The following is an 18,261-nucleotide window of genomic DNA, read 5'->3' on the forward strand; positions in this document are numbered from 1 at the left end:
GCAGCTTAATTTCAAATCATTCAATAAGATCATTATACATTTTGTTTGAAAATGGGCTCATTTTTTAAAAAGATTACACATGGCCACACCTCATTATGAAACTATCACATGCATTCCTCAAGTTCAACACATTTAATGTCTTTGCTCAGGTGATGCAATAAAATGCTAGCTTTGCCTGGAGAATTTTAAAATCCTATACACATCATTGGATAAGGAAGGAAATCAATTTAACTGAAAATGCATTCACTCCCTGGCATTTCTCCCTGCTTGATTACTTAAATTCTGAGCTTACATTCATGTCACTGCCATGTAGAAAAACTGTAATGCTCTCTGTCAATTTCATTGATGCACTTTATCAACATATATCACTTTATACTCTGTCTTATACATTTTATGACATGGGTGACCTCAGTCTTGGAGGGTTTGAAGACTATAGTTCATGCTACCTCAGGACTTCGTTTTAATTGAAGTCAGTGTTTGAAACAGGTAAGTGTTTGGCACAACAGTTCTCTTAGTGTGCCAGGTGAAAACCATTTTACAATTGAAAGGTGGCTCTTTGACTAGCGGGACTTCAGCCATATGGAACCGAGGATGCCCCATCTCTGTACTGTGGTCATCATGCAGTTTTTTTTTTAAAGGACATGACAGCATTATTTTTTAAATAGCGAATTGGCCAGTGTTCTACATTAATGTTTTTCATGCCAACCTCATTTCCACTTTATGTTTCATTTGTGAAAAAACTCACAAAATACAGTCCTACAGCTTTTTAAGTGAAGTCAATGTTTGAAACAAGTCTACTCACCAGGTTTGCCAGGTGAATTTTGATTTATGGTTATGGGCAGCAGAGTAGCATAGACATAAGGAGTAAGGCTTGTCACCCAAAGGCTGGTGATTAGGGGTCATTATTTGTGGTAGGTGATGATGATTGAACTCCAAGGAAATCACAGGATTGACTAAATCACTAGAAATATATTCCTGTTTTGGAGTCTGATGTTCAATTTCAGAATAATTTTAGCATCACATTGGAAACTGTCTTTTGATTGTATTTGAACTTGAAGTGGACAGATACATCACAGGTGTTGAGGGAGACTAAACTCAAACAGTGAAGTTATTTGCCAGGCAGTCTCAGTTGTAGGTCAGACTCAGATAATATACTCAATGAAATTGCTGAGAGGACTTCAGTGTGCATTAATGGTGAAACAGATGCATGATAAACTTGGAGAAAGTTTATTGCTGTGCTTTGCTTTGTTTTATCACACACAGAAACTCACACACCATCCTCAAAACAAGACATCCTGATGTACATTTATAAGAAATTTCTACAAATTTTACATTTAGTTATTCAGATAGATGCTTCTATCCAAAGTGAATTACAAAACAAAGGACCTAATTACACCTAATCATGTTGTGCAAATGGAATCAAGGCAGACCATCATTTTGGAATAAAGGCAATAGTAACGCTGTCACGTCCTAATGTAAGCCTTCGCTGAAGAAATGATCTGTCGACACCTTGTCTTATATTTACAACCTCTGAGATAAAATAGTCATGTGTCTACATACATGTCTGTGGTGGAAAATTTTAAGTTTGGCAACTCAGACATAGTGTTGATAAATCATCCTACAAACTCCACAGCCAGTGCACATACAATATGAAATAATACCACACAAGAATTTCCATGATAAGTAGTTATGTAACTTTTCTCACACCTCCCAAAAAACATGTCCATGTTTGCCCTGCAGTTGAGCGAGCTGCTTCTTACCATTCTTACCATACCATATCTCCCTTAACTCAGCTACTGCAGAAGCACTCCTTACTGTAGGCAGATTAGTACAGTCCAAGATACCAAACACACTGAGGTGCTTTTTCTTTTGGGGAATATCTTCATTCACGCTCAGATAGTCCACCTTGAAAGCCTTCCGTCAGGAGCATTTCGTTGTAAAGCAAAAATTACCCAACATAATAGTGGTGCCTTTCACAACAAGTAGGATATGACACCTAAAGTTGCCAAGCTTCTTGTCCAATGCATGATTGCTACTCCTTCGGAGTAATCTTCACAAAATGCGAGAAAGCACTAATAGTGACACTCGCAGCTCAATTCCTTCAATGAAACAAGACACACTGTGGGTTTGCCATGTGCCCATTGACAATAGCACCACCAACCAGCACAAAAAGGACTTATAGGAGTGAAACTGTTAATGTTATGCTTGTGTTCTTCCACCTCCCCACCCCCCTTCAGCCCTGAAAGTAGGCTAAACAGCCTACAACTTGTTCAGAACTCTTGTGGTTCAGTCAACTAGAATAAACAACACAATAAATCCTCATAGGACATAGGGCATTTTCTCTCCCATATAGTTTAGGGCTGGGGAGTTGGAGATCCTCCACTTGAGACACATGAAGTCAGCTGGACTGGATAGCCAGTCATTCACCGAAACCGCTAGCACTTCTATGGCTACTGAGGTAAATGTTGATCTGAAGACAAAACATCTGTTTACGGAAAAAACCTAAATCTATGCACTTTTTCTTTCAGCGTCAACAAGATACTTTTTCCTCCGCTTTCCATTATATAACGCAATAACATGGGCTGGGCACTGGTTTAATCAAGGGATCAGTTTTTTTTTTCTTTGACCACAAGTACTCACTGCTTCAAACCAGCTTTCATGTTCCTCTTTTGTTGTGTTTATTTCCATATTTACAGTGTTACCAGAGCCTGGAAGGAGCCCTCTTAAACCACAGCTTGGATTTTATGATTTTTAAGTGCATTTATCAGTCTATATATAGAAACACAATCAACGCAACGCATTGTGAGGCCAGGAGTTAACATAGCGCTCACTGTTCACGGTAAACACTTTCACCTGCTGTGGTTTACTGTCGTATCTCTTCCGTGTTATGCAACATTATGTAAGATATACCATTACTGTAATTACACTGGCTGGAAGAATGGAACACACAGTCCTAACATGCTTGGTAATGTCCTGTTTATTCAAAGTATATGTCAGCCACCCATTCAAGGTTATGAGGTCATTTGTGTCACTTGCATCTTCATTCTTCTTAGGGACACTCGTTGCTTGACTGTATCATTAGGAGAGTATTTTGTGACAGCTATCTATATTCTGTTACAACTCCACAATAACTTCCTTTTGCTCACCAAGTTCTATGTATCTGAGGGTTTTTGAGTAGTTATATAACAGTTCTCTAACAGCGAAAATAGACTGTGACCTAATTTGGTTCCACTGTAGTGAAAACCCCTAAAAAAAAATTTCCACTTTTTATTTTTTCAGTGTTTCAGGGCGAACAGACTGCATGGAATATTACTATGGCAAACAGATGGCAAAGTTTAAGTGAAAGAAAATTCTGAAAAAATGCAGCAATTAGTAATTTGGGGACAGAGACCATATCCTGTTTTGATGGGATGGGGTACTGGTTAGTTTCTAAAGATCCCCTTCTGTTCCAGAGGGAGCCGCAGTCCTCCTCCGCTTCACCACGGTGATTCACTGTTTACTTAGACAGGAAGGCTACCCGCTCCTCCAGCACTTGCAGCTAAATATCTGTGGAGTCGGTTGCGGTTTTAACGTGGGGTGTGTTTTCCATGACAGCCAAAATTCTAAATCAAGAGGCAAGTTTAAACGAAAGCCGGGGAGCGGGGGGAGGAAAGTGCACCGACCTCGAAAACCACCATTTCCCCAGGGCTGTCTAGCTTCTTAAACACGGTCTCCCGCTCGTCCATTCTGACCTCAGCGAGGTTGTGTCTGAGGCGCACGTTCAGATCCCGCCTCGTCGTTGCCTTCCACAGGGAGTCTGCGTATTTTGCAGCCCCAAACAATACAGGCAGGGAGGTGTTGTAAACGATGTTGGCTTTGGCTCCCTTTCCTGTCTGTAGTAAGGACCAAAATAGAGAGTTTATGAACAGCTGCAACAGGAGGTAGGGCAGACACATGGTGTTTTGGGTAGGAAAGGAATTTGACCTACATGTTGTCAACAGTCTCGTTTTAAATCTTTACATAATTGTTATGCCTAATGCGTACAGCACACCTTAACACTTTCAGTTGCACACTTTTGACATTACAGTGCACGTAGGATTCTTTGTTAAGGAAATAAGACTTTTAAAATCCTTACAAGGAAGAAAGTATATGCTAGCAGAGATATTCTGGTTATGTGCAAAATCCATATCCACACACACCCAAGAAGGGTATGACCTTCTGGCATACTGGGAAGCTGGGGAAGTGAAAACAACATTGCCCTCCTTGAACTTCTGTAACAATTTCAACGCCTTGTCCACTAGGCGTTCTTGTAAGTAAGAAAGATGAAAAGTTCTAAGTTCTTGTAAGTATAGAAATAAGCACTAAGTGCCAAGTAAGTAAGTGCCACTTATTTTCTCTGAAGGGCCTTTGAGCACACAAACAAAAATTATTTCTGTGTTTGTTAAAAAACCAAAGGGACCAAAACAAAAATATCAAAGAACTCTTTCTCCCATTTAAATTGTTTAAAAATATTAGATAACAACAGGATATTGCACTTTAGCATCATTAATAATAGTCATAGACTATCTCTATCAAAGCATCTGTATTTGACATAAAAAAGCAGAGACCAGCAACAGCACCATGTAATGCATTGGTGTTCGGAGCAGATGGTATGTTTTCTCCATTATTACGTATTTACCTTACCACGTACAGGTTATGTTTAGTCGATTCCTTCGTCCTTTTCAAACGTTATATCAATACATGAATGAAGTCAAGTTTAATGGTGTTTGGGAAGACGAGAAGAACAAAAATAAATAAATAAATAAATAATAATAAAGTCGAATGTCACAGATAATTATTTTGGATGTGAAAATGTCAAAGAATCTTCTGTAGATCTCTGCTGCCATCTATTGAAATTTGACTCCCAGTACATTTCATATCCAAAAGCTCAGTGTTCTCATTATGAACCCTGCCTATGCAGAAATTTGATACTATGCACAGTTGTATTGCGAGAACCACACAAACTGTGATATATCAGAAGTGAACGTAACATGGAAACGTTTTGCTTCCACGAACGTGACAGACTCTATTGGGACTTGTATGCCTTGTGATTTGTAGCGGCAATTTTCCTCCATCAGATGTCGCTACTGGGTCTATTCCAAAAAGATGTGGGAAAACAGTCCACCGAGTTCAACGGAGACGGGTGTCTTGCGTTTAACTACGGAGCTAAACAACACCCAAAATTCTGTTTACGGAGAGGAGTTGGAGAGTCTTCAAGCACGGTTAGAGGATCACGTCCAAACTGGCATGACGGTTGACATTATTCATCCCTGTTCCGTCCTCCTGTTAACGAATCGAACCATTTACTCCTAACACTTGTGGAACGGGTACAAAAGCGCTTGTAATTTTATTGACGTGGACGAGCACAGACGTCATAAAATACGTTCGATAATAAAATAAATGTTTACAATATAGTAAAACATAAAGTCAACTTCTATTAAGCATCTAGTAATGCAACATGAGTCGTAAATAACTGATAAGAAACTGATGACGACTAAAGACTGCATTTAATTTTCTACTGCCTCATAGAACACAGAAAACGAAGTTTTCAGCATTCATAGCATTGTTTTTGTTTGTGCATGCTGGTGTAGCAAACAGGGCCATTTATCCAAGGAAATCTTCCATTGTAACGACCTGTAAGAGACGCATAGAGACTAGAATTAAATGAAAAAATTGTAGGTTCAGGGGTTACTTACAAGCACTTGCTCATCGAGAATGGAACTTTAGTCCTTCCAGTAATTCACACTGAGGGCACTTAATGTTGTTCTATTGAAAAATAAAGCCAAAGACGTTTGCTAAGATACAGTAACATGTATAATCTCTATACCACCAGCTTTCTGTACCATTGACTTGGTTTTGCACTTGGTTTTCAATTCTGTTCTCATTTTGGTTCATTTGCAAATAATTGTGAACTTCTTGCATAAAACAACTTTAGAAAATGCATTTTACTTTAAAATGTATTTCAAGATCTAATAAAACATGCCAAAAATAGTATGTATCACCATCTGATTTTTCAGGGAGCAATCCTTCACACCTTGCTTTTATAAAGGATGTCTTCAGTGGATAAACATACAATTTCATAAAAAAATAAATTTACACTTTCAACAATTTGGACACAGTATCACTGATCTTGATTTGAGAAATCTTTATTCCATTTTCATTCTCTCTAAATAGCAATATCCACCGTTACATTTTTGGGAATATGTTATTAACATGGAAACACTATTCCAAACAAATTAGACTTGGTTTACACAGGTGCTCAAATAACACCAGTGATCAATCTATTCAATCATAAAATATGGGACCCACTAAAATTCTCGATAACAGATCATACAATTAGTACATTCTGGACATAAATCGTAACATTTGTACAACAAAGGGTAACCCTGGAATAATTTTAAACAGTTTCTCAGTTTCTTCAAATACTTTCCATTGAAAAGTATCTTGTGCTGAAGTGCCAGTGATCTTTTGCTATAACATGGGTTGAAATAAAACCACAGGTGTTAAAATACCACTGGTTCTGGTGGTAATTAGAGATTCATTCAAGGACTTGGCTGTTCTAAGCTTCAACCACAGATCATTGAGGTCAATATTTTAAAAGAAGTTAAAGGAACATGTGAGTGAAAAGAAATACCATCAACAAATAACTGATATTACAATGTGCTTCATATCTGGCACTGTAGAAAATGCTAAAATATCACATCTATGGCACTTACCTTGGTTTCGTAAACAGAACTTTTATACTTTTTGTTAATGAAAAATGAAAAGGACTTCTAAGGCTACAGTTTCATTAGGGTGCAGTGACATCTCACTTCAGATGTTCACAATGAAAGAAAAGTAAGACATCATGAAGGAAATTTCCATACATTTTAACACCCCACCCAGTCAGTCACCAAAACACTGGTTTTAGGCTTGTATATAAGAACACTCTCAAGTTAGGACAATGGTGGTGCTCTTCTTCCCACGTTGCTAAGTGTAATCACATCACCAGTTTTGACACTACAGGCAGTTCCTTGGCAGTCTGTTGGGATGTGTACCACCAATATGGATGACAGTGTTACCACAGCTGCCACAGGGTGGGCCTATGTCCTTTTGGCTGGTTTTGCGATAAGCTGCCTCTCTCTTTCAAGCTCCTTCTCTCGTTGCTGCTCTTTTTCCAGGGCTTCTTTTTGTCTTTGCTGTTGAAGTTTTAAAGCCCTTTTCTGTGAACCATGAGAAAACATTTTTTTCTTTTCTCAGCCGAGTTTAAAATCCATACAAGTGCATTTTATATCTCTCAGTCCAACAAAAATTGAAATGCAGCATTACATGTATCAATGAAAGTACAAAGTATAATCACTGATGAGGCACACCATTTTTTATGAATAAAAAATAAAAAAATCACAGACCTTCAGTTTTGTTGTTTTTTCATGAAGCATTATCATTTCTTTCCGTATGTTTACCAGTTTAGTATGATACACCTTGGCCTCTGTAAACTTAAATAAAAACAGTGATTAGAAAAAAAAACCTCTTGTAGAATGCATTATGGTTTAGAGGTATAAAAAAAGACATTCAGATACACTTACCAGTGAATTTATATCAAGCAGTGAATTGCACTCTCTGAATTTAGTTATTTCTTGCTCCAGTGTATCAAGCAGTATACCCTGATTTTGTCTGGCAAGAGTTACAAACCAAAGAACACAAAAAGTCAACATCAATAAAGTACATAAACAGCGAATGAATAATATTTTTAAAAACGTATTAATGAGAAAGGCAAGATGCTCACGTCAATTCCTGAAGGGCCCGCTTCGAGTTCTGTAGGTCGGGTAAGTAATGAGAGATCAGTCCATCACTTAACTTCTCAACAGCCTGCTTATCCACAAAGACTAGGTCCTCCGGAGCAATTAATTCTGCAGATAATGGATCAGACAGAGAGAGAGGGGACAAACATAAGCGTTATTTTGCTTATCACAAACTGATGACTTTTGTCTGAATATTCACGCATAGAGCGAATTGTATCATTGCGGGTTCAGTCATGCTTCACTCATTGATAATAATTTAAAAACTCACGGCAACGTACCTCTGTGGCTGCCGATCTGTGGAGGGTTATTTTGCGAGGTTGAGGCCTGTTCCTCTTCTCTGCTCTCTTGCTCCATTGGAGACTACTCTCTTAATTCATACAAAGTATCATTGAAAGCTCCTGCAGAGAAATGGAAGCAATTCGCAATATTTTACCACCGGTAGCTAAATAATTGCGCACGGGTAACAACAGTTCTCGCTTCAGGTACTATTAAATGAAGCTTAGCTCGTTTAGGTGTCAGCTTGATCTTAAAACCCAGTAAATATTAAAATCACAGCTAGTCTAACGGTAGCGAGCTACATACTGTTGCTATAGCTGCTCATAAAAATGGCATGTATTCCAGCACAAACTAAATCTCCTACAGATTTAGCTAGAGAGCTATCTACAACATGCGTATGTGAAAATATGAGCAAATATCAAACTGAAACCAGCTAGGTTCACATACCATCCACTCACAGTCCTTAGCTATCCAGGAAGAACAACACGTTGATGACATGCTCATGTGACTTTAATTCCACTCATGTGACTATGTGCGTACAACCAAACTTGTCTGCTCGTTGGTTTCCTGTTTTGAAGATGCAGCGGTGTGATGTAGCTGACTCTGGATTATATTTATGTGCTTGCACAGAGCGGAAATACCGTGGCCAAAGGTTGGGATAGCTGATTCTGGATCAGTTGTGTGGCGCTCTCTCTCTGAATTTTGCCCCCTGGGTAGCTTGCTGCCAAATGCGCATGCCTGCCTAATTAAGATAGAAGTAATAATGGTATAGCCGTACTCCTGTCTTTGTGATTTGTTTCATCGGAGAGCACTTCGTATGAGATTAAGTTACGCTGCTCCGATACGGCCTGCTGGTTTTCGTTGTCATTAACTAACGTTATCCACAATCGCTACAGCAATAACAAGACGTCACTGTGTCTGATTTCACTCCCTGCGAGATGCGTTTGGTTGCGAGAAAAAGAACTTGACTCTGGCAGATCAACGCGGTGAGCAACAATTTTCCTTGAAAATTCAATTGTCATCGTGAACCGGATCTCCTTACTAATTTATTATGTTTAATGTTGGCTAGGTAACAGCATTGACTTTACTAGCGATGTCATTTAGCAGACTCGGCTACCTTTCTAGTTGAATGTTTGGGCTAGCTAACGGCCAATTCACACAATGTTTGAGACGTAACTAGTGGATGGCAAGATACCGTTACCTACCTAATAGCGTACCTGGGTCGGCGTAAAGTGACCACAAACTAGGTTACCTAACTGAGAGTGCACAATGGTCGCAGAACTATTTGGTTAGTAGTTTGATAGCTATAGCTGGGAAGCAACGTGCGAGGTCGTATGTCTGCTATAAAATTATACCATTGCTTACTGCCTAGCTCTAAGTTAGGCAGACAAGAAGATACCTTGTGTGGAATGTGAGCAAGCTTGCGTACTCAAGTTACCTGTAGTTCACTGTGGCGTTGAGGAATTTCATAATTATTATGCGAACTGTAATTTCTAGTTATCTAGCAAGATACCCACCAAAAAAAAAAAAAACACGAACACACTGACTGGCGATCTAGTAGTCTTGTTTACGAACACAGCTTGGTTAGTGAGCTGTTGGTTTCAGGCAGTACATCAGCTATCAGCCAGACTACAGCTAATGAAGTTAATCGAAATGTCATGCACTGTCGAAATTTAATATTATGGATTCTGCTTTTTTTAGATGGTATCAGCAGAGAGGACTTCTGAAGCGAAAGACAAAGTAATGTTTTATGCACGTTTTTAATGTCAACCCTGTCATCACAGGACTCAGTCAAGCTAATCACTTGGAATCGATAATATCACTTAACTAGCTAGTTAATCGTGAGTGTATTAAGAGCTAGTTAACCATGTCGGGTCCTAATTTTCTGACGAGAATGAAGTCTGTCTTCAAGAAGGAGCCTGCTGACTGGAATCTGAGTGACACGGCACGCTTCGATTTCTCCGACGAACTGATGGAGGAGGACATCCCGAAATTCAACAAATTAAAAGTTGTCGTGTCTGGAGAAATGGATGATTATTCGGCGGGTGCTCAAGCTAATGGAGCACCGGTAAACACACTTGTAGATGACGACGACTCGCTTTTGGGCTCGTCTTCCAGTCTGGGCAGCCCAGGGGTCAATTTGGACAACTGTGAGGATTGCACAAAGAGAAAAGAACACACGAAACAACGTCGAGTTATGAAAAAGCTCGGCTGTGCTGCAGCTTTGTATTTTGTTTTTATGATTGCTGAACTTGTAGGTAAGACATTTTTATATCTGTGCGCGCCGTTGTTCACTAATGTGACCTACTGAAGCTAACTGCCTTCTTGTACAATGAAGAGGTCACTTTGTAGCAAGTCACAAGGCACGTTAAATTAGCTGAAGAGCAGATGTGCGAGAGATATGAGAGCACCTGACCTATGGGCCACATAATAATAATATGGGGTATTACAGATAATGAAAACCATGAACAGGTTCTGAAGGAGATCAGTGTTATGCTATGATGTGAACATGTTTCTAGAAACCTATTTTCAGTGAAACATGAAAATTTGTTTGGAATCCACTGACCTTTAAAAGCTGTGGCACAGAGGCTCTCTGGAACCAAGGCTCAGTTGTCCTTTATATAATTGATTATTGAAGCACTTTGTTACATTAACAGTTAGCTGTGAAACTAGTGTTACATTTTGGATTTTTTTCCAGTGAAATGAATGAAAAAACTGAGTCTCTGTACAATCTTGACGAAATTTCCACAATGGTAATACTCACCCAAGGCACTAAAACCAGAGCTGAGCTGGTCACTCTGCGATCTTGCACCGGAATGACCTGGTGCAGTATCTGTAGGGAGCAACTGGGTACTTGACACCCCTTAGCAGCAGTGTTTAAATAAATTGGAAATGTGTTTGATAGTCAGATGTCTTGTACTGTTGGTGTGATTATAGAACATGTATGTTTTTTGAATATGTATTATATTAACTAATTTCAACAATTCGCCTCAAGGTGGTTATGTCGCTAATAGCCTAGCGATTATGACTGATGCGCTTCACATGCTAACGGATCTCGTCGGTATTGTTGTATCCTTGCTTGCGCTGTGGCTGTCTGCAAAACCGCCCACAAAAAGATTCACTTTCGGATTACACCGTCTTGGTAGGTATTTCTCCCATTTTATTTTCCTTTTTGACGTTGTTTGATTTTTCAGGAAGGTTCTCGTGTAAACAATGATTGCTCTTCAGCAAACGGTTTAAGGGGATTTCTGATGGAGCTTCCCTTTTCGTGTAACATTCCAGCTATTCACACACGAATTTACTTTCTGGTTTTAAAATACAAAGACCCATGATGTAATTCAGGAGATAAAAAAAAGAAACCCTTCTTTGAAGTCCATCTGTTTTTTGACAGTTCATAGTATTTTTATCCAAATCTATGTTGGAAGTGGAACTATAGCAGTGTTGCATGGATCCAGACAAGCTGACTAAAGCTGTTTTTTCATGTTAAGACAACAAAGAAGTGCTAGCAAACTTTTGGCCCAGTAATGTGATGGTTGGCAGTATCTTTGGTCATGTGCTTGTGTCCCCCCCTCCTCATCCTTCTACTGTGTTCATTTGCAGAGGTGGTCTCGGCAGCCATCAGTGTACTGCTGATTTACATTCTGACTGGAGTGCTCTTGAATGAGGCTGTTCAAAGAACCATCCACCAGGACTTTGACATTAATGGAGATGTCATGCTTATAACCGCTGCGGTGGGCGTTGCCGTGAACCTAATGTGAGTCCAGCCCCATCGACACGCACACACTGTGTCCTGAATGCGCAAATATCATTTTATGTTGCGTGATCACAGATTGGTCTAGGCTGGTCAAGTTTGATAACTGTAAGGTCTGAAGTTCTTATACTTTGTATTCTCCATTTTTATTTCCATTAACAAGTAATCAGATGGGCAGCTTTCCTTTAGTACTGGAGATGTCCAAATGCATACTGTGTCTAATGTTTGACCATGCGACCTTTGGCAGTTGCGCAAGATGAAAGATGCATGTTAGTCATGCAGTATTTTTAACGCCTGCAGTGTCTCACTGTTTTAAATTCGCTCATGTTCGCTCAGTGTTGACCTGTTGTCAGGCCTCCTCTAGAACCATTAAAATTGGCATGGAGATTACAGGATTAAAAGGGCTGTGCTCTTTGTTTTAACAGAATGGGCTTCCTGCTTAACCAGTCAGGGCACCTGCATTCCCACTCCCACTCTCACTCCCACTCGCACGGCCCTCAACAGCCGGCCCACGGCCACCAGAGGCCCCACGGGAGCCTGGCGGTCCGGGCCGCGTTCATCCATGCCCTGGGGGATCTGGTGCAGAGCATCGGCGTGCTCATAGCGGCTTACATCGTCCGCTTCAAGGTATACCAGCTGCACTGTGCAGTCCACCTCTGCTTAATCTGTGATCTGCAGAACATTTCAGGGAATCCTGATCTTCTAGTCGACAGAAGGGTTGACAAAAGGCCACTTTAAGAAACTTACTGAATCGAAAGCTTACCTAAAAGTCATTGATGAGTAGTGCTATAAAGTAACATGGGTGATTTACCATTATGTCTTTAATTCACATATTTTTTTGAATTGCATATCGCAGCATTACTGCTTCATTTTCATGTTTTTGTTATGCTTTTCATGTCATTCTTTTCTGTTCATAACAGGTTTATTTTCTTCTCATGTGTGGAATGTGATTACTGTGATAAACACACGAGAATGGTGTATTTTACATTGTAATTGTAAATTGTTTATTTTTTGCATATTTAGAGTATTTTAGTTTGAGCTTACAAAATGAAGCATTCCTTATAGGAATGTAGGAGGTCAGGTTTCAGCCATAGATAAGAAATACACTATATAGACAAAAGTATTTGGCCACACATGTTTTTCAGGGTTTGGGCTAGGCCCCTTATCTCCAGTAAAGGGCAATCTTAATGTTTCAGCATACCAAGACATTTTGGACAATGCTATGCTTCCAACTTTGTGGCAACAGTTTGGGGAAGGCCCTTTTCTATTCCAACATGACTGTGCCCCAGTGCACAAAGCAAGGACTATGAAGACATGGTTTGATGAGTTCGGGGTGGAAGAACTTGACTGGCCCGCACAGAGCCCTGACCTCAACCCCATCGAGCATCTTTGGGATGAACTGAAACGGAGATTGCGAGCCAGGCGTTCTCGTCCAACATCCGTGCCTGACCTCATAAATGCTCTACAGAATGAATGAGCACAAATTCCCCCAGAAACACTCCAAAATCTTGTGGAAAGCCTTCCAAGAAGAGTGGAAGCTGTTATAGCTGCAAAAGGAGGACCAACTCCATATTAAAGTATATGTATTTGAATACAATGTCATTAAAATGTAATGGTCAGGCATCCGAATACTTTTGTCCATATAGTGTATCTCCAAATCTTAGTATACCTGCTCTCTAGTTAGGCTACAATCAGAACTGAGAATTCCAAACAGCATCATTGGAATATCGTAAAGATCTGCACATTCCTGATAACACAGAACATTTTTACACCGGCTAAATTGAGTTGTGAAGTAATTGCATTTAAATCTTTGCTTTCACAGCCCGAATACAAAATTGCTGACCCCATATGCACGTATGTCTTCTCCATCCTGGTACTTTTCACAACAGTGAGAATTGTAAGGGACACAGGAATCATTGTCCTTGAAGGTAAGAATTTTGCCTGTGGCTTTATGGTTCGGAAGGTATCATTTTGCCTCTCTGGTATTTTTCTTTGTGCAAAAAGACACTGAGAAAGAACAGGACACACAAGACTTGCCCGTATACCATTAAATGACTTGAAGGGCTAGGTATTAAAAAACTGAAAGTTTTGGTTTGGCCATGACAAAATAAAACCCACGGAAGTGTTCAGTTGGACAGACCAAAGCAAGACTAATGAGGTGCTTAATGGTCAAGTACAAGTTAGAGCTAGAGGTAGTGCGAGTTCAGCTGTGGTATTTGTGACGCCACAAAGATCCTGCTTAAACTGAAGTAGCAGGTGGTCCATGGGACAGTGTTAATTTAATTGTAGGTGTGAGGAAGGTGTGGCTGTGTGTTGTTGATCAGAATGATCAGAATGTAGCTACGTTACCCGTAAGGGTGCATTTGCCCCATTGCTGTGGGACAGAGGCATTCTAGGAACAAGGGACAATAGCCACAGTGATGTTAGAGGAGAGGAAGAGGGGAACATACAAAAGACAAGAAAGAAAGAGCCATTTTTGAGTGTCTTGTGTTAATAAAAGGTATGGAATGATGACTATTATTGAAGTTTTTTACACCTTTGAAATGACCCTACATTGATATACCTCTGCATAGGTATAGTAATTTTAGTTTGTACATTGTCTGCAGTGTTATTGGTGTACACAGATATATTATATACTGTATGTTGCCTTTGTAATAATGGCAGCCTCATGGAGAAAAGGCTCTATAGGGAACACTTATGAAATGTGTCTTTAAAATGAAATGTGTCTTTAAAAAAGGACCATTAGAACCATTCAGAGTTGATTTGCCACAGGTATGTTCTTCTTTTCTCCATTTCCTTAATTTATTTGTAATGTAAAAAATTAAAAATATGAAATTCAAAACCTGCTGATACATGCAAATCATCTGTGCTGGGCTCCAACCCCACACAAATATCTCTTGATCAGGCACCCGTTGCATTAATGATTCTTAGTGATTTTTTTTTCAGAACTGAGCTCATAATTTGCTTTAGTGGAGAATGCATGAACATTATTTGATTAGTTGTGTCTGTCATCTATAAATCACACTAGTGTGATTAAGTGAAAATAATGTTAACTGAACAAATGCTGTTACTAGGGTAGTGTGAACGAGTTTAAACTGTGCTTTCATGATACTGGTCTTGGAACATTAGGAAATTTCCCGCCTGTGTTTAGCTTGATTGTGGCGTGTTTAGGGTTTTTTTTTTTTCGCTTGCTTCTACAGTTTGTAGCGCTAATTGCAATAAGTTGATGGCACAAAAAGGCTACGCATTTCCTGTAATTAGAGGAAGTTTAACACACGTATGTGACGGTACAGTTGACATTGCAGCCTACCTTGACGTTCATTGAATGAATCCTCTGATGGTGACATAAATGATATGCTTGACCAATGGTGCCTGCAACTGCTTGTGCGTGCAATCACTGTGAGCAGAACTGAGCAAAACTGCCATCCGATTGGGAAATACCCAAAGGTGTCATGGAATTACCCAATGGCAGCAAGGCAAATAATACTGTCACAGCAAAAGACTGGTGAAGACACTTTAATGGATGAATCATTTCTGTTCATTTAGAATTTAGATTTGAAACTCCAGTTTAAAAAAACTTTCCATTTGTAAGACTTAAAGAAACCTAAAGTACCAGACTGTTATAAATGATGAATGATAACTGAAAGGCAAACCACTGATGAATTTTTCCAGAGAACAGCTGCAGGTGCTCTTTGATGAAAGTGGCGTATCATTTTCCCCAACATTAGGGGTTCCAAGACACTTGGATGTGAAGCGTATCAAAGAGGACCTGTTGAAACTGGAGGACGTGCACTCTGTGGACGACCTGAACGTGTGGGCTTTGACAACAGACAAGACTGCAGCGCTGGTGCATCTTCAGCTCTGTGAGTGGGCCTCTTTTTCACTTGGGTGTTGGTGTTTTCACTTTTGAGTCGGAGATAAAACAGGAAGGCCAACAGAGGTAACAAACCATAGAAACGATAGAAAATATGGTTCTGCATGACGCCGGGAACCTCTCATAAATTTATTTTAGTTTGACAGATTAACGAGAGGTGTGACAGCTAGTCAAATTCTTTGGAATGTTTGGTCTGACCATAAAACATTTAGTACACACCAGCAGTGATATTCACTCATGACTATACTGCACAAGTCGAGCAAACAAAAGCTCAGAGGCAATTTCCATATTCAGTCGCTGACAGACACTGTGGCACTCCTGATGAGAGGAGCTACTGTTTGGCGTGTTGAACATCCAGTTCTGCTGCTAAACTCTGTTCCCGTTTTCGGCGTGCAGTGCCGTCCAGCGCCAGCAAATGGGAGGATGTTCAGGCGAAGGCCCGGCACCTGCTGCAGAACACCTACGGGCTGTACAAGTGCACCGTGCAGCTACAGTGCTACAGACAGAGGTCCCCCAACACATGCACAAACTGCACCCTCGCCAGCGCCTGAACGCGAGCCCTCTCCTCACACGCGGCCCACTCCTCCTCCCCTCACAAACGATAGCTGGTAACGAAGGTTACGCAAAGCGAGCCGTTCCCTTAACATGCTGCTGCCAAGCTGGAGGAACACTACATGCAAACGTCACAGAAATCCTACTCGGAGGATGACCAAAGGACATGGAACTTGTTTGCATCGGTGAATGCATGTTAAAAAAATGATTTGGAGATCCCTCCGAGGGACTCAAACCCTGCATACGCAAAGCTTTTATTGAAGAAAAATAAGCATTTATTTCCATGGACATATTTTCATAAACATCTTCACATCCTGAAAGCTTATAGGAAATGTGAACTTTAATCTGTTTTTGCATTATAATTTCCTTTTCGCTTATCATTTATTGCAGGGCTAGTAAGTCAGGTAAGACTGCGAATGGTACAGTTTTACTCATTTTCTTATCTATGTACTTTGATCTTTGTGTTTTTATTTTGCCTTGGACCCATATGGCAGTGGGCGTTTTGCCACTCTTTGAGCATATTGCCTACCATATCTGTTCTGTAGAGGGGGTCAGAGTGTTTTGGAACTCCAAGCTCCATAGTTCTCATGTCATAATTGGCCTTCATGGGGAAGGAGGCTGTGGACTGATCTTCTGCCCTTGCTTCCATGGGTCAGAAAGGGCTCAGAACCTCAGCTGTCAGGGCTTAGTCTTTTTTTTTTTTTTTTTTTAAAGGCACTGTGTTTTATTTTTATCCTGACAGTATAACAGTTAATAATAATAATAAAAAATGTAATCATATGTAACAACTGGCACATTGTAATTCCCCCTTTCTCTCTGTCAGGTTAAAGTGTGGATGTTCTTCTTCTGCAGTGGCTTACCAAACTAGACTAACACAAAGATAAAAAGGAAAAAAGTGTTCATGCCCTTCTGCACTGACATTATCACTGTTCTGATACTTTGTGTGTACATATAACACTATGATTGGCTCTACGTGTCATACACACACTAGCCCTGTAGAAACATGTGAACATTACTGATTATGCACACCGTAAAAAAAAAAAAAAAAAAAACATTTAAAATTAATTGGACCCTTAATACTATGGGTCCAATAATAATGATTTAAAAAATGCAACACTGTCACTCATTTGATCCTAGAGGGATGGCTACAAGCTACGAACCTGTGGCAGTATTGTGTTCTCCCTCTTAGAGGCAGGACAGAGTGCAGAAGTATTATTTTTCAAGCATTTCATTTGAGCAATGTGAATTTGTAAGGCTGGTCTCAAAAGGTTGCATTTTTTCAGAAGGTCAAGTAAAAGACGAGGTGTTAGTGTGACTAATCAAAATTGGATCAGTATTTCCGTAAACATCAGACATATAGTGTTTCTGTTTTGTTTTTTAATTGCAGAGAAGTGCTTAATTGTCTGGGTAAGCTAGACAGGACTTGGAAAAAATTCACATTGATTTGCACATTCCTCCAACTTGAATGACTTTTTTTGTCATTGCGAAATCTGTTTTGTAGTATTACTGTACCCTTCATTTGGTAACAAAGCGTGTGTGTGAAACACTCTTCCACAGAGGTTATTTGATAGGGACACAATAATGACGGCTTTACTGGGCTTCCATGCCCTCATACTAATCTAAATATGGCTGTTTCATGACTGGAATATTCATTGTCACTGAAAATGTGAATGATGTGACTAATGTAACATTCTGAAATAAACTGTCCTTGAACACCCAAACTGACTACTTTATTCAACCTGTACAGTACTGAGACATTACATGGTGCAGTATCGAGGATACCACCCACAGAGATAAAATCGAGCTCACTGCGGCTCACTAGCTGCGTTGATTTGCTTGTATTGGAGATTGAAATATTCATGTAGCAGTAATAATTTACTTTCTCTTGAAAGGGAATTGAACTGTTCTGACTAGCAACTCCAGCTACAACATCTTCAAGCCTATCAAAACAAATGGCAAAACAAATCTGACTGCTTTTTAATACTCAAGTCAGAGACTTCATTTTAACT

At 39.8% G+C, this 18,261-nt stretch overlaps 2 protein-coding genes across 2 annotated transcripts; one reads left to right on the plus strand and one right to left on the minus strand.

The window, feature by feature from the left end:
• Nucleotides 1-6,299: 6,299 nt before the first annotated feature.
• On the minus strand, nt 6,300-8,584 carry bloc1s6 (biogenesis of lysosomal organelles complex-1, subunit 6, pallidin). Its single transcript, XM_036544046.1, has 6 exons — nt 8,523-8,584; nt 8,078-8,197; nt 7,784-7,907; nt 7,584-7,671; nt 7,407-7,493; nt 6,300-7,220 (listed from the first exon to the last, which is right to left on the minus strand). Exons 2-6 carry the CDS (start codon nt 8,151-8,153, stop codon nt 7,101-7,103), a joined length of 495 nt encoding a protein of 164 aa, XP_036399939.1. The 5' UTR covers nt 8,154-8,197; nt 8,523-8,584; the 3' UTR covers nt 6,300-7,100.
• A 196-nt stretch (nt 8,585-8,780) lies between these two features.
• Nucleotides 8,781-17,966, plus strand: slc30a4 (solute carrier family 30 member 4). The gene is made up of 8 exons (XM_036544040.1): nt 8,781-9,061; nt 9,777-10,333; nt 11,071-11,217; nt 11,676-11,829; nt 12,252-12,453; nt 13,649-13,754; nt 15,555-15,689; nt 16,097-17,966. Exons 2-8 carry the CDS (start codon nt 9,943-9,945, stop codon nt 16,249-16,251), a joined length of 1,290 nt encoding a protein of 429 aa, XP_036399933.1. The 5' UTR covers nt 8,781-9,061; nt 9,777-9,942; the 3' UTR covers nt 16,252-17,966.
• The last annotated feature ends 295 nt before the right edge of the window (nt 17,967-18,261 follow it).

This window comes from Megalops cyprinoides, chromosome 13 (genome assembly GCF_013368585.1).
Source record: "Megalops cyprinoides isolate fMegCyp1 chromosome 13, fMegCyp1.pri, whole genome shotgun sequence".
Lineage (NCBI taxonomy): Eukaryota > Metazoa > Chordata > Actinopteri > Elopiformes > Megalopidae > Megalops > Megalops cyprinoides.

Excerpts from the sequence above, each read along its gene's own strand:
- bloc1s6 (XM_036544046.1), bottom strand. The coding sequence starts at position 8,153 with ATGGAGCAAGAGAGCAGAGAAGAGGAACAGGCCTCAACCTCGCAAAAT. Across the intron at positions 7,908-8,077 it reads ACAGATCGGCAGCCACAGAG|AATTAATTGCTCCGGAGGAC; the intron begins GTACGTTGCCGT and ends CATTATCTGCAG. Across the intron at positions 7,494-7,583 it reads TGCTTGATATAAATTCACTG|TTTACAGAGGCCAAGGTGTA; the intron begins GTAAGTGTATCT and ends TTTTTATTTAAG.
- slc30a4 (XM_036544040.1), top strand. The coding sequence starts at position 9,943 with ATGTCGGGTCCTAATTTTCTGACGAGAATGAAGTCTGTCTTCAAGAAG. Across the intron at positions 10,334-11,070 it reads TATGATTGCTGAACTTGTAG|GTGGTTATGTCGCTAATAGC; the intron begins GTAAGACATTTT and ends ATTCGCCTCAAG. Across the intron at positions 13,755-15,554 it reads AGGAATCATTGTCCTTGAAG|GGGTTCCAAGACACTTGGAT; the intron begins GTAAGAATTTTG and ends CCCCAACATTAG.